The following is a 16,123-nucleotide window of genomic DNA, read 5'->3' as shown; positions in this document are numbered from 1 at the left end:
AATGTTTATATTTGGTAATGTTAAACATAGGCACTAGATGGCAGTCTCTAATGTTTTATTGTGCTGTTAATTTTGGCCTGAACCTCAGACTTAGTAAGTCAAGAAAGTTTTCTTAGCAGTGTAAAAATGACAGCTATTTGGTTTTACCCTGATAACAAGGCAAATTATGTGTCTATTTGTAGATATCTATATAGATGCTATTACTAAATTCAGGTAAATGTAATGGAGTTCAATATATCATTGAATTTTACTTTTTCTGTTTAAAATGTTCTTACTCATTTATAAACTCAGCTTTGCTTTTGGCAAAGAGATTTTCTGCTCTTCTGAAATTACTATAAAGATTTCAAAGACCATTTGCTGGTTTAGGTTGTTGTTCAATATACTGACATGTGACATTTGAAGCACCAAATGCACTCATGTACACATGTATGTGATATGTGTATATATGCATACATGCACCTGCAATGCTAATGTGTAGTCTTGTTTGCTTGACATTATTTTGAGTGTAAGGCACAATAGAACCTGGTTTAATCTGTTGAACTTTACTGTGTTAAAGTGTTACCAAGTAAGATGATGTGAAACTGAGATTATCTTGAGTGAAAAAGTCTTTGTTTTTCTAACAACTTCTGAAGCAATTTCTTCACAATTTCTTCCAATGTATTTGGAATTTAGTTTGCTACTTGTTCAGAGGCTTTATTTAATTCATTCATGTTCTAAAGTTTGTGGCTTTTTACTGAAAGTTTTACAACTTGTGTTTATAGTATGTAATGGAACTTCTTCAGATGTAATAATTCTTATTTCCAAGTATTCAGAGCCTGCACTTCGAATTTGTTGGGGGTTTTCTTGGTTTTTGTAGTTATGCTGATTTTATTTGTTACAGCAAAAAATATTTGTGATTTTCTTCCAGCTCAGGAAATACATTTTTATGTATTTGTAACAAAAGAGAGTTGAATAGGTAAAGCACATTTGCAATTACAAAAGGTACTTACAAAGCAGGTGGCTGTTTATCTTCTGGCTTGCTCTTCCTTGCAAATATCAAATAAATATTGACTAGTTGTTACTTGAACCTGCCACATCATATTCCATTCTGTGTAGTAAATAAAAGTGCTCCTCCCTTCATCTTAAGTTTTCTCTCAACATCTCAGTGGAGTAAGTGAGCAGTGAGTGTTCTGTTTCCCTTCCAATTTACTCTTTATTTTATTTATTTCCTCATAATTCTATCTTCTCTTTTCAGTGTAGAGAAAGATTATATTACCCATTATTTTTTTTTTAACAATAAAACCACATTCTATATAAATGGGCTAATTCCTGTCTATGGTATATTATGCAAAGTGATTAAATATAGGGGAAGTGGTTTATAGGCTCTTCCACATGTTGTAATAATTCATTTTACAGAGTTCTGAAAGGAAACAAAGAGCAATATATCTTAAAGGAAATAATTTCTTTTTTCTGCCTAGACAGTGTAAGCACTTCAGTTTGACTTCTGTCATCCTTCCTTATCACTTGATCTTTCCTTTGAGCAAATTTAGTTCTGTGTTTTTGTCAGAGATACATTGGTCCTGACAATGCAATCTTTTTAAAAACTTAAAAAACTTCAGTCAGAAGAATTCTATCATTGCGTGAATTAAACTGCTTTGTTTAATTACTGAGATCAAACTGGCAAAGGCTGAATCATCTCATGGTGATAGTTTTGGCAGGTCCAACTTCGTTAGTCTATGCTCTATAAGTGGCAGGGTGCTTTTAAAAAAATTAACAAGCACTTTACAAAATTAGATTACATAGATTACATCTTTTGAAATTATAAAAAAATCAGCTCTATTGTATTTTCTTTTGAGACGAGAAAATTACTTTCCTAACTTATTCTCTTTGAATCTTGTAGTCTATTCCACTTTATTAAAACATTCTTTGACAGCGTAAAAGGTTCATTGTTCCAGCAAGGTATGTGCCAGGGTAGACAGAGAAGTGGACCTGGTGGAGTTCTGTTTGAATTAGAGTCCTTGCTGACAGGCTCCTAACACTAACTCTGCCCAAAGTTGAAAGGTACAGTTTCATTTTATAATTCATACAATTTTTTTTTTTTTATCAATAGCTCAGACTCAGAGATTCTGGGTAGATTAATATCACTGCCTGTTTTGAAGCTCTTTCATAGAGCTAACATTATTTTTCTTGAAAATATGTTGCATGCCAATAAAAGGCAATGTGGGAATGTGGGAAAGCTCTTCTGTATTATTTGTAAAGCTCCCTGGTATGAAAGCTAAAATTACAAGTTACTGAAACTCTGATAAGACTCCCAATTTAATTATGTATGAGGGCATTTTCCATCATCTCCACAAAGCAAGAAAGGATTTCTGAAGGAAAGTGAGGGTTTTTTTTCCAAATTCTAGTTTTCTCAAGAAAATACCGTAGCAGATTATGTATTTTCTTTCATGTAAACATAGATTGACAAAACCTTTACAAGAGACCTCCCACACACACCTCATCTGCAGGGGTTCCCCACCCCTTACTGCCAGGAGTGGGTCCAGGGATGAGGGCATCACCTGGATGGTGGAAGCTCAGCAAGATCCTGCTTTGTGTGAGCAGCACCCACCCACCCACCCCTCACATGCCCCAGCTCCTCCTCCTCCAGTGCCTCAGACCGGAGCTGAATCCCACCAGGAGCTAGAGCATGGCATGGTTGTGGGTCCAATCCCTGCACAGGCCATTTACTTAAGAGTTGGACTTAATGATCCTTGTGGGTCCCTTCCAACACAGAATATCCTGTGAATTCTTCCATGTGGAAGTAGGTATAGATACATGATAAACACCCGTTCTGTATTTTTTTTTACTCTGCTCTCTGAAATAAGGGAATTTAGGTCCTGTCAGCAATAACATGAATAACTTCAACTATATTTTTTGTACATCTTAAAATTCCCATTGGCCTCCTGTGAATTCACAGATTCATGTATTTCAGTAGGAAATAAATAGTGCTATTCCAAGAAAGAAACTGTAGAAATAAAGCATATCTGGAAGATAAAAAAACCAAATATGGTGTCCTTCTTATGGACATTATTTATTTGTTCTTATTATCCGGCTATTAAATAAATTTGAACCTCTGTTATACACTTACTCCCAAATTGTTGGGTTTTTTTTTCCCTCTGAGGAATTTAGCTATGAAATCCATAAACTTTCTTTTGTCACCTGAAGTTCTTAGGAAGTTGTGCATCTCCCCACCAAAATGTGTAGCTTTCTACCAAGCAAAAAAAGGAGGATATATTTGTTTTTTTCTTTAGTATACTCTCAGATCAAGTAGTCCTTTCTCCTTTCCGTAACAGTGCATAGTGTAGCAACATTACAACCTTCTCTTTCTTTCTTTCTTGTAAATCAGACCAAAGGGAAGAGCACTTTCACTTCCTTTATAGGATGGAATGTGGTGTCACAGGGATTCCTCCTTGGTGAGTAAATCCTGATTTTCTTTTTCCTTCTGTGCTCTCAGCCAAATTCACACACCTACAGGTAATTAGTAAAAAGGCTGGTTACAAATGAGTGGTATAGCTAAATTAACCAACATACCTCAAAGGAGAAACCAACACTTAGTTTTAATAACAAACACATTAAATTGATACGGTGCTATGTGTGGTAGGTGTATTTTCTTATGTAACTTCACATCATTGTGGAAATAAGTTATCTTAGATTTAAAGCGTTTTTCATACAGAGTGCCTATAGACCAATTTGGCTCACTTTAAAAAAAGTTATCTTGGAAAAACTATAGCCCCTGCTGTGCTTCAGTTTATAGTACCTTAAGCTTTTTGAGGTGTCTTCTATGTACTGCTTCACTCAGGTTCATAGCTATATTTTTGTGTGTACTTAAAGCAGGTTTTTTTGTAATTATTAACCTCAATCTTAAGGATGTTCAGAAAGTTCCTTGCCAGGTGTCTTAGTATTAGACTTACAGATAATTCTATACATAATAAAATACAGCACTCTAGCATATGTTAACTCTCTTCAGTTATATTTCATTCTGTTATTTAAAAAATAAAAGCTTAATGAAAGTTTATTATAGTTGTCACTTATTTGAAAACTCGTTTTGTTTTGTTTTGTTTTTGAGACAGCTCTCATCGGGGCCTAACAGCAAGGTTGGTTTTGTTTCATTCTTAGCATGGTCTCGTGCTGTATTGTGTGCATGTAGAGGCTTTTGTTTGAGAAATGCAATGCCACCTAATCTTGGCAAGCTTGGCTCTCAGTTTCTTAGAATTCCACATTTGGGACATATTTTTTTTATCAGTCTGTATAATCACAATTTTACATCAGTGAAGTCCTACATACTGTATGGTGTACCACTTCTTAAAATCTCAAACTGGAAATTAGATTACCTCAAAATAGCTTCTTTTCCAGAAGCTAAACTTGAGCATTGCTGTAGGAAAATATTTCCAATAGATCACACAGTCCATTAAAAAAATTTTAGCATGTACTTACATGGGCAAGTATACCCTTCAGACAACCTCGCTTGGATTTTATTTTCCCTTACATCTTTACTTATGCAAACAGGAAAATATACCCTTATGTGTTAATATAATATTTTTTGTTAGTGCTTCATGTAAAATTAGTTCTTTTGTGAAGGATATATTGAAGAATTGAGAGTTAGGTAAAAACTACACATAAAACACCATTGTTCAGTTTCCGTGCAAGTATCTTTGATGTAAAATGGAGAAAGAAAAGATACCTAAGCAAAACTTTAACTAGACCACCATATCAATAACTGAAATATATTATTATAAACCTCAATGTTTGTTTTTTGAAAAGGTTAGCATTGATAATACATAATAGCATAATACAGTTAGAAGAGGTTTGCTGTAAATACATAATTTAACTGGTAACATGCTAAAAGACTTCTTCAGTGCATTATTAGCTGAACAATAAACCCAAATAAAAAAGATTTTTTAAGTGTCAGCATTTATAGAAATATTACTCTTACAAAAGCTTTGAAATATATATATATGTGTATGTTATTAAGATGAAAATATCTATCTGAAACATTTTCACAGTGACAGTGTATTCCTGTCTTTACTGTATATATGACATCAGTCTTGGAAATTTTGTATGTGTTGACTTCATAGGAGTAATTGTTTAGAGTAGTCTGAATTATTTGGATGAGACTAAATAGTCTGAACTAAAGGAACCAATTAAAATATAGTGAATTGTATCAATAAACAAGAAAAAATCTTGAATTCCTGTTGATTAAATAAAAAAAAGCTAACAAAACAATCAAAACCCAAACAACTCTAAAAGATGATTGGAAAACCATATGTAATCAAACTAGTGAAGAATTGAAGAGCACCAGGAGGCCTGTAAGACAAAAATAAAGAAATCATATGATATCATGTGACAGTCTGTGCAGTTAAGTTTAAAATAATATATTAAGAGTGCATATGGGTTGGATGCCAAAATAATTAAGTATACAGCCAAATGTACTTGTCTGCAGATTACACAATATAGTGAAAGCATTGTTTATTTTGTAGTGTCAGTTGCTGAAAAGCATACCAGAAACAACCATAGTGAGATGTTTTTTATACAGGAAGAACAAATTTCCCTTTGTTCCCTTTGCATTTCATGTTGCAAATGGTTAACTACTTCAATAATTCTTATTGAAATACCTGACACACCGATATTGGTTTTCTTGGAAATCACTTGCTTAAGCAATCTTGTCCATTACCTACTTGTAATTTTGAATATATTAAAGACAAATATTGGTAAACTGTGATTTACTTTTAATAACGCTCTGCGTGATGCTGAGTAATTTCAGTTGTACAGCTGTTGGAATAAAAGTGAGTTTGGTGGGGTAGATTCCAATGCTTTGAAAGCTTTGAGTTTCTTTGGTTCTTTAATTTATTAAAGAGAAAGTACTGTGAAATGCATCGTGCTGTTCAGTAGCAAACATTAGGAATCAGTAGTGTGACCACCTGTGTAGTCATAGCCCCTATGGATGATGGAACCTAATGCTTTTCAGCCAGTAGATGGAGACAGAAGTCTTACTACTGTGTGAAATGTGGATCGTGGCAGTTTGGCTATGATGTTAAATAGAAATACATTGAAAATCACAGTATACTAGTTCAGCTAGTTCCTTAAACTTTCACTTGACTTTGCTTAAGATGAGCACTGGTTTTCAAATTCAACTTTTCTTCATTGTGTAGGTGTTTTATGTAGATTGTGATAAAAGTTTTACTTGATTTTGTAACAGAGGGGAATTTTTACAAGCGCCACTAGTCATCTTGAAAAAAAAATTGTTGTTTTTCCTAAAACTTATCAAAATTTGTGAGTAGCCAGTATATTTGGTAATACGAGGCAATTTGCTTGGTTTTAGCTTTCTGAAGGGAGGGGACATACACAGGTCCAATGATTTTCTAAACAGAGGAAAGACTTGGATTTACACTTTCTAAATTTGTCTCATGGTTGACAAACCATAAATTGGAAATTTTGAGCAAGAGTATTAACCCTTGATTTTTATTGTGTTGTAAAAAGTTGGGTTTTTTTCTGCAACACTGATTTGCTCAGTTCCTGGTTGATGTCAGTCAGTGCAATGTGGAAATTTTGCCATAGTTTGGCTTTCAGCTGCTTTAAATACTGCGGGATAAGCATTGAGCGTGGCATGTTTCTGCTTTTTTAACAACTGACTGGGCTGAAGCAGAAGCATGCTGAGGTGGAATAGGGAGGTATAGTAGTATGTCTTGCACTTCACTTTATGTTAAAATGAATAATAAGCTTGTATATCCCCTTAAGTATGGATTTCTGTGTTTAGGTTATTGTGAGAAGTAAGGCTTTGATTCAGTGGAGATTTTCTGTCAATTAGTAGATAGTAGTAATGATAAATATCCCAAAGGCTGAGGAGTTTGAACATATTGTTAAGTACATGCTGTAGAATGGTGAAGTCTCTGTATGTTTTGGGGTTTTTTTTCTGTATTGTCATAATTTGCTGGTTACCATTACAGTCTGAGAGTATCTGTAAAGGAATGCTTGGATTTTCACTGAATTCATGCAGATTGAAGGATCATTTAATGCTTAAACATTTTGGTGTATTCAGTGCTAGTAATAGTAAAGCAATATTTTGATAGTAAATCAAGATTATACATTGTGGATAATCGAAAGAATGGGTAAGTCTTACTCTTTAGTATTAAGGTACTTGGCTGTTTGAAGAAGTTTTAAAATTTGATTTCTTGATAGTCTAGCCTGTACAGCTAGTGTGGGAACTTGAGACTTAGCATAATGAAACCACTTGTACAGTTCTGTAAAGAGCATCTTAGAGAGCATGACTTAAAGCAAAAATATTTGAAGTTGTAATGGCATGGTCATAGCATCATTGAATTGTTTCGGTTGGAAGGGACCTTAAAGATCACCAGTTCCAGCCCCGTGCCATAGGCAGGGACACATTACACTAAACCAGGTTGCTCAAATAATGGCAGAAAATAATTAGGTGAAAAGATATAAATCATATATCATAATAAGGTGCATTTGAAGGACAGTCCAGATGCTCTGGATCCTTTTTATTTACTAGTTTGAGGTGTGAAAATTGCGAGGTAAATTATATTCAGCTAAATTTTGAAACCATGTACCATTATTTCTGGAATCTGGTGAGATATTAGGGGAACTATATCTTGGACAAAGGCTCTCATGATACTGTCTTTCAAGAGCAGAGTTCACTAAAGCCAGGCAAGTGTTAATATTTAACTCAGTTGTGTAGCATCACTATGCCTGGGATAGCTTTGAAGCAAAAGACTGTTTTCTACAGAAAAGTTCTACTGCCCACTGCTTTGTTACCTTGCTGCCAGAATGATTGAAGTTGTATCATTGTAGGACTCTCTAATTATTGTTCTCATTTTGTCATTCATGAGAAAAAAGACCCACATGTAATTTTCCTGTGAAATCTTCCCGTCTGTATTCTGTCATATTTCATGCACAGCTGTAAAAATGTGAAGTGTTTGTAAGTTAGCTAAACTGTTTCAGCTTCTCATATTTCCATTCAATGGTTTGTAAAGTTGTACATTATCACATCAGCTCAGTAATATCTAATTCTTAAAACTTGGGTCCTTACTTTCAAGTGAGGTATTGAAATTACCAGCACTATTCTGTTTTTCTTACTTGTTTTTGGCTTTTTTTAGTTGTCATAGCTTGGCCAATGTGAGCTTTAAATTTTGTTTCTTTGAGACTCTGTGGTACTCGTGATGTTCATGACTACAGCAGTATGAGTTTGGATATGATATTAATCATGAGGGCTGATTAGTTAGTACTTAAGATGTTCTGAAAGTACTTTTCAGTGTTGGCACTGAGTGGTTACTGGAGACAATAAGTAAAAACACATATTGAGAAAAATGAATGCAAAATGCTGGGATGCTATGACAGGCATGAAATCGCATCAGCCTGTGTGTTTTTATATGTATTGAACAGCTTAATGCAAAGGATAGGAATGATTTGTGACAAATACAGATTGAACCGTGTGCCTCATTGTGTACTAAAACTGCAGTGGTCAGATCTCGCTGAACACTGACTACATAATTTCATTACTGCAGGCTTTGCAGTTCTGAGTATTCACCAAAAGGTGACAAAATCATGAGACTTTATCCATTTACTTGATTTCCTTTTCTTTGTAGGAAATAATTGTCCCTTTTCTATATTATATGCAGAAGCACACCTCAAAATCCTTTTTTAAATGTTATTAACCAGAGCGGAAGATGATTCTGCTACAATAAAAATGCTTCTATGGATTTATGTAGGAGACATGTTTAATCTCTCTCAATTGGAAACATGGAAGCATTAGTGGTACACTGTAGATTACTTGTTTAGTCAATATGAAAGGGTCTTTTCTAGTGCACAATGAAAGAAATGAAAGAACGCTGGAATATATTTTAAATGTAGGATCTTCTTACTTTCTAGAAAGCAGTTTTTTGTAGTTAATCTTTGCTGTAATCCCTTGTACTGAGTAGTGGGTTGAGATGCTGGCAGCACTTCTATCATCAAACTGAGGAAATTGAAACTGTGAAGATATTGTTGTGACTTAGATGTTGTGGTTTAGTCCCAGCTGGCAACTAAGTACCATGCAGCCACTCACTTCTTCCATCTTCCACCCGCGGGGAAGGGAATTGGAAAGTTGGTAAAGCTCATGGGTTGAGATAAGAACAATTTAATAATTGAAACAAAATATGCTAATAATAATACTAAATATGGTAATAGTCATGAAAAGGAGAAGGAGAGAATCTAACAGAATCCTAGGAGAAACAATTGACAGAGTTGTCCACTAGCCACTGCCTGGTACCCAACCAGTCCTTGAACAATGATAGACCCCATTCTGGGTTACTCTCCCAGTTTATATACCGGGTGTGGTGCTCTGTGGTGTGGAATATCCCTTTGGCCAGTTTGGGACACGCTGTCCTGGCTACACTCTGTGCCAGCCTTCTATGCAGCTCCTCACTAGTAGAGTAAGTGACACTGAAAAATCCTTTGCTCAGGGTACTTCTTAGCAACAACCAAAACTGTGTTTGGTTGATTCAGTGTGTTATTAGCATTCTTACACTAAATCATAAAAAACCAGCTACTAAATATAAAAGGCACTCTGTCCCAGCCCAAACCAGGACACTTGTTCTGAAGATGTCAGAGCATTTCTGTTTTTTCTGTTTCTCATGTGAATGAGAAGCACAAAAAGTTATGTAGAACTTTTAATAGAACATTGATAGATTGTATTTTTAATTAAAATGACAGAAAAATATTGTTTATTGCATTTTTTCCGTAGATATACAGACTGCTGAGAAACTAAACTAAGTCAACTGAGATGTAGGACAAGAGGACTTCAGGTTGTGCCAGGGGAGGTTTAGATTGGATAGTAGGAAAAATTTCTTCACCAAAATGATTGTAAAGCAATGGAACAGGCTGCTGCTCAGGGGAGTGGTGGAATAACCATCATTTAAAAGATGCATAGAGTATGGTTTAATGATGGATTTGGCAGTGATAAGTTAACAGGTGGACTCAATTATCTGAAAGGTCTTTTCCAACCTAAATGATTCTGAAATTCTCTAAAAACATTATTTGAATTGGATCTGTTCTACAAAAGTTTAATTCCTGTAAAGCACAGCAATCAAAAATAGTTGATCTGACTCTTTAGGGCAGCTTTTAAATTGAATTTCAGTGATAATGAAGTTTCTTCTGTACACAGCACATTGTCAAAATCTTTTATAAGATGGAAGTTTGTATGCAACTTCATATAGAGTTAGTCTCCTGAGACAGTTTTCAGAGTTGAGACCACCTTTAGAAGAGCAGCTGTGCTCCTGGTTTTATGTAGTCTCTTCTCAGAATTTGTAATCCCCTATCATGGTTTCTGTGTGTATTTACATTGGCTTCTCCTGAGCTGATTTTACTTGAGTGTAGTCAGATGAACATGAACACAAGCAGAAGAGTGATAGTTATCATGACAGAACATCTGCAGCTTGTGACTGGTGGTTGAGTGTCTTTGATGCTACTTGTAAGCCAGAAAATCTCTGACGTGATATTCTCAGTCTGTAATGATTTATGCCCATCAAAGCATTTTCCTTTGACAATCTTCCTGGACTGCTTCAGAAGCTTCATAGACAGATTCTACTCATTAGTGCATTTCAGTAAGAGACCATTCTAGTGTTAAAACTGGCACCTTAACAAACTTTTAAGAGAATGTGAATGAGATTTTCAAGTGGGTGTCTCTTGTTCATCAGGTTTTCTCTATCAGGTACTCATTACTTCTTTAATGATAAGGTAGTTGTTGGCTGGAAGAATGAAAATGCTGCTATTCTGAGTAATAAATTCTGATTCTCTTTTTCATGTGCTAAGGCCTGGCTTTACTGTTCTGGCATAATAGTACATTTATGACTGTATCCTAGCTGTATTTCAGAGTTAAGTGTTGGCTGGGAAACTTGGACAGAAATGACTGAAAACACTTCCAAAGTGGAAGTAGATTGGAGAAAAAGGAATATGCTGTTACTCAGCATATGAACAGTAATCGTAATCTTGGGCTTGTTCAAGTCTTGTAAATATTTCAATATATACTATTATATTTAATAACTGTAATCATTTAAGTCAGATGTAATTAAATAAGGCAGTAAATTTTCAAAGTGTGATTTTACAGGTTGGGATGGGTGCATTTTTTGTGTGTCATGCAAAGACAGTCATAGGCTTTTTAAGCAGTGGGCAAAAGGTACACATTCGGTTTTCTTTAAGTTTTTCAATTGGTGTTCACAGTTAAAAGTCAGCTTGGGGGCTGAAGAAAGGAAGAAAATTCACTGAGGCATTTTGTCAAGGACTTAGGCTGAAATAAGATATGGTGTGAAGATTGTTTGTTACTGGAGGACTTCTGAAAGCAAGAAAATGTCTGTTAGGGAGAGAAAGCCCATTTCTGGTATGCTGGACCAGGTTGAATTCCTTTATTTAGAATGTAATTGTTTTTAATACAGCTTATGCAGTAAAAACTATATCATAAAAGGACTAGTTGCTCTCTGTTCAAAATGTAATACTGTAAATCTGAGAGTTCTGGAAACTTTCTTGCTCATACTTCCAGCAAGAGCACAACCTAGTAGCCCTTTGTGGAATGTCATTTTGTGGTTCCAGGAGTGATATAATGTGTGAATGTTGTTTTCAGGACGATTTTCTTTTGAATGGAAGACAACAAAGAAACCCAAATGATAACACTCCAGGTGTGATTTACATAGAATGAGTGAGGTAGCAGGGATTTTAGACTTCTCTGCAGCAACTGTAGAACTACTCCAGATATCATAAGTAACTGTTTGGATGTTTTTTACGAATGGGCTACATTTTTACAAGATAACTCTTAATTTTTTTTCTAAATATGTTACCCGTTCATGGGAACATTGCCTAATCACTAGATGAGCTACTGATTTAAGAATACAGAAGCTGAAAATTCATTACTTGAATTCTGCTAATTGCTTGCAACTCTTTGAAACATTAATGTAAAAGTGTTTCAGTGTAAAGAAATAAATATATTTAATATAAATTATTTCCTCCTTTTTTATATTTAATTCTCAACCTTTTGATGTAATTCAAAGGCTTTTTAACTGCTTTGCATCCTATTAATACTAAACTAAATAAATAGGCAGGTGAATATGGCCTTGCAATTTCACTACGCTTATGTATACTGTTGTGGCAATTGAGATAAAGCTATTTTCTTCCTGTAGTTTTACAAGGAAGAAATTGTGTAATGATTCCTTTTGTCTCCTGGGTTACTCATGGAAAACTTCTGCATTTGGTTTACAATCAACCTCCAGCTCTGATGTCAAATTGTTTGCATTTACTGCTGCAGAGCTTAGAGCTAAATGAAGATAAAGAATTTGCAACCTGTTCCTCAGCATCTGGTTCATTATACTGAAATTGAAGATGACTGCTTCGTATCTTTTTGATCATGGTGAATACAATTTCTGTACCTGAGGAAGTCAAAATCATAGAATTGTGTGGAAGTGGGAAGGTAAAATAGAAACCAAGGGCATGCACACAGAAGGTTATTAAAAAGTGGGAACTCTCAACAAATACAGTGTTTTAATTACAGGAATGTGGCTCGTAAGACTGTGATCCTATTCGTGAGTGTCATCTATAAATGTGTGTCATAGTCATGGTGTTGGAGTTAGGGGCACGGGAGGAGCCATAATAAACTACATTAAAATATATCCATGGTGAACAGGTTCTGTAAATTCATATTCATTTAGTAACATCTGTATTTTGTGGGTATATGACATTTAGTGGAACTTTTTGCCCTTTGTGTTTCAGTGACAGACGTTTGCTACAACCTGCTCAGGTATGTGACATGCTCAAAGGAGTTATATTGGTCATCTGCTACTTCATGATGCACTATGTTGACTACTCTATGATGTATCATCTGATAAGGGGACAGTCTGTCATAAAGCTCTACATCATCTATAACATGCTTGAGGTAAGAATGTTGACATCAGAATATGAAGCATGCTTTTGTCAGACTATCTAAAATACTTTGTGTTCCATTATTTACTTAGAATGTGGCACATCTGGCATTCTCACAAATCTGCTCATACCTAAGATAATAAGCACAGGTGCACTGAGACAAGTTTGTGAATAATAAGGTTTTAGATACTGTTTCATAATGCCTAATTTGTGGAGCTTATTTTAATCAATTTCATAGCAAGAAACTTGAGAAATGGAAGTAAAAGAAGTGTCTTATGAAATTCCAGGTAATGAATGAGATTTTGAACTTGCCAAGAAAAGTAGAAAGCGTTGATTTGAAATGATGGTAAGATCCTGAGAAAGAGCAGAGAAGGAGGATAATAGAAAATATGGAATTTGGGTTTTAATTCATCATTATGGAGATAATAGCTTTCATTGTATGCAAGGACACATGTTACAGCTTTACCTTAGTCCTGGCTAGCAGAAACAAACCTTTGAGGTGAATGAATGAATGTAGAAAAAGAAATTCTGTTTTGGGAGGTAAGATAAATTCTGTTAAGAAAAACAATTTACCTTTTGCTATTAATGTAAAGTATAAGATTTTTAATTGTACTTCTATGATCAATGGTTCACAAAGTAAATAATGTTTTCATGGGCACAATCTTATCTCCATCCTGCAAATATAGACATAGTAGGAATACAGCCTCTTAGACTCAATCAGAGCTTTGTACACAGAAGTTATTCTGCTAGGGTTCTGGGATTCCTGAATGATATATTAATCCTTATTTGAGCATCTGTTTTACGTTTGTTTGAAGACTGCTGAAACAGGGTTACATTCTCCAAAATCTGAATATTTTGTCTGAAGGCATTTGTTCTTTCCTAAGGAAATATGAAGATATTGCATAAGGAACACACTTTGTTATAGTAAGCAAAATAAATATCATACAAGCCACCCCAGTTATTTATTCACAAGGGTCTTGTTGCTTTTGATTTTACATTTGCTGGAAAATATGTACAAGTATTAAATTGGCACTGAGTTACTATCTAGATTTTAGTTACGTGGGGAAATACTTGTCCATAAATAGTTCCATAATTGATGAGAGATTATCACTTAATAAATCTATGTGCTTAAAATACTGTTTTCTCTTTATTTCAAGACTACTTCATATCACTTAGTGCTGTACTTTCTCAGCTTTATGTACTTACCGCGTAATTTGAATCAATACTGCAATGTTTGCTGTTTGCTATGAATTGAAAGCTGTGTGCCATTCTGTTTGGAATGAGGAATTGAATTACTTTGCTGTGTTTGGCAGAACCAAAATTGTGTGTTTTAACTAAGAAAAGTGCTGCATGAGTTTATTTCTTTTAGGAAAGGGGGAAGTTTGTTACTACTCATGGTTATTAGAAAAATTACATTAGACTTTGAATTTGGAAACAGTATTTAATTTCCATGGTGTCTTATGAAACCCAGCATGCCAAGCAGAGTATGTGTTTTTAAGGGGCTTTTTTACCATGACAGGTTGCAGCAATATTGGCAGAAAATGTTCATGGTATCCCACTGAAAGACTTGGTTGATAGTTAGCTTTCAACAGTTTGAATATTGGTTTGCTTAGACTACTTTGGTGATTTTTATTAAAAGTCTTTGCTATTGATGCAAGCAATTCTTTTTAAGAAATCTTAATATGCTCTTTTTAAAGCAATATCCTTTACATACTGTCCCAAGTTTTCAAAATAAGGAAAATCTTTTTAGTCTAGTAAATCACCAAACAACAGAGATGTTTACAATGTCCTAAAGTTTTCGGCTGTTGGCAAGTCCAGGGAGTATTGTCCTGGACAGATATGAGGAATGCAAAATCTTCAAATTATGTGCTGAATGCTCCCAACTGACAGGCTAAGGGGAGCATTCAGCACATTTGGCTTAAATGACACTTTTCTTTTTTAGATTCAGACCCACCGGCTCCTGCTCCTTGTGAAGCCCCAGTGTGCGTTACGCTGGTGACAGCACTCACCATGGAATTCTGCTGGAGCCTGGAGCCGGCATGTAGGGTTTAGGTAAGTCATATTTGGAAAAGCAAGCAACAATATTGTGTGGTGGGTTTTAATATTTTCTATCCTTTCAGCAAAGAACCAAGGACTGCTTAAATAGAAAGGAAAGCAAAGCCACCATTTTATCTATTAAAACCCTCACAATATTGTGAACAAAAACTTACCAAACTCTTAAGTTTCTGCAGCTGGTGTTACTACACCAGGTGTAATTACTCAATGGGTCATCACAATGAGCAGGAACCAAGTAATGCAGACAATCTCAATTTACAAAATCTAAAAGCCGAAAACAATGCCACTGTAAATATCTCTCAAACTGATGGGGTTGGGAGCTTCAGATTTATGATAATTCATCAGCTCATGGCTTTGTTCATTTTATTTCATAGGTGATTCTTAGAGTGCGGCACACTGTACATTTACTTGAGGCATCCTGTAAAATTTTGGTTTAGTTCAATTTTCATATTTTAGGAAACTTCATTCAGTAATAGTGTCAGAACTACAACTTTCCTCACTTCAGTATCTTTATCTCAAGAACTATTTAATTTAAAAAGTCAGGAAATTATCTGAAGTCTTGGTTTGTGTTGTCCCAAGAACTTATTTCCTGTTTAGTAGGATCAGTATTTGCAGGGACATTGTGCACCTGCTTATGTACTGCTACATGTTGATTTAACATGTCCAAATTTTTTATTTTAAAGAAAGACACTAAGAGAAAATATTCTTTGTCTGTCTTAAGTAGAGATAATCAGGTTTTAATCTTTAACTGTTTCCATTTTGTTCAATTAGAAAGCAATGAGAGATAGCTTTTTTCCTTAGCCAGACATGTGCCAAGTTTAATTTTTGAAGTACTGGTTTTGTTGTCCTGTGCAGCTTGGTTTTAAAATTATTGAACTGCAGTGTATGGGCAGAAAAAAATGTTCTTCCATGTAATGATTTTCAGTTTTATATGTTTGCTGCTGATGAAATGTTTGGAACTGGTAGAACTCCCCGTGACCTTTCATGCTGTGGTATTAAATTACAAGTTCAAAATGCTGTCCATATGCTTTCTATCTTTGGAATTACTGCTAGAGGGTTTTTTCCTATTTGTGTGTATATTCTTTGGATTATACTCCAGGTGTTTGTTGTTTTTTTCAACATGTTTTCCCTTTTTGGCAGACTTTCAAGTCTT

General features: G+C 34.9%; 1 protein-coding gene across 3 annotated transcripts in view; it reads left to right on the top strand.

Moving 5' to 3' along the window:
• TAPT1 (transmembrane anterior posterior transformation 1) overlaps window positions 1–16,123 on the top strand; it is a 49,625-nt gene that overhangs the window by 10,012 nt on the left and 23,490 nt on the right. The window contains exons 2-4 of one of the 3 annotated variants that reach the window (XM_012573667.5): window positions 3,365–3,431; window positions 4,089–4,112; window positions 12,766–12,928. In XM_012573667.5, the coding sequence (XP_012429121.4) occupies window positions 3,365–3,431; window positions 4,089–4,112; window positions 12,766–12,928 (254 nt within the window). The remainder of the gene's footprint in view (window positions 1–3,364; window positions 3,432–4,088; window positions 4,113–12,765; window positions 12,929–16,123) is intronic. The other 2 variants (XM_030270792.4, XM_030270793.4) reach the window with 2 other exon arrangements.

Source organism: Taeniopygia guttata, chromosome 4 (genome assembly GCF_048771995.1).
Source record: "Taeniopygia guttata chromosome 4, bTaeGut7.mat, whole genome shotgun sequence".
NCBI lineage: Eukaryota > Metazoa > Chordata > Aves > Passeriformes > Estrildidae > Taeniopygia > Taeniopygia guttata.
Note: the sequence above shows the minus strand (reverse complement) of the source record. Positions and strands in the feature narration are given on the sequence as shown.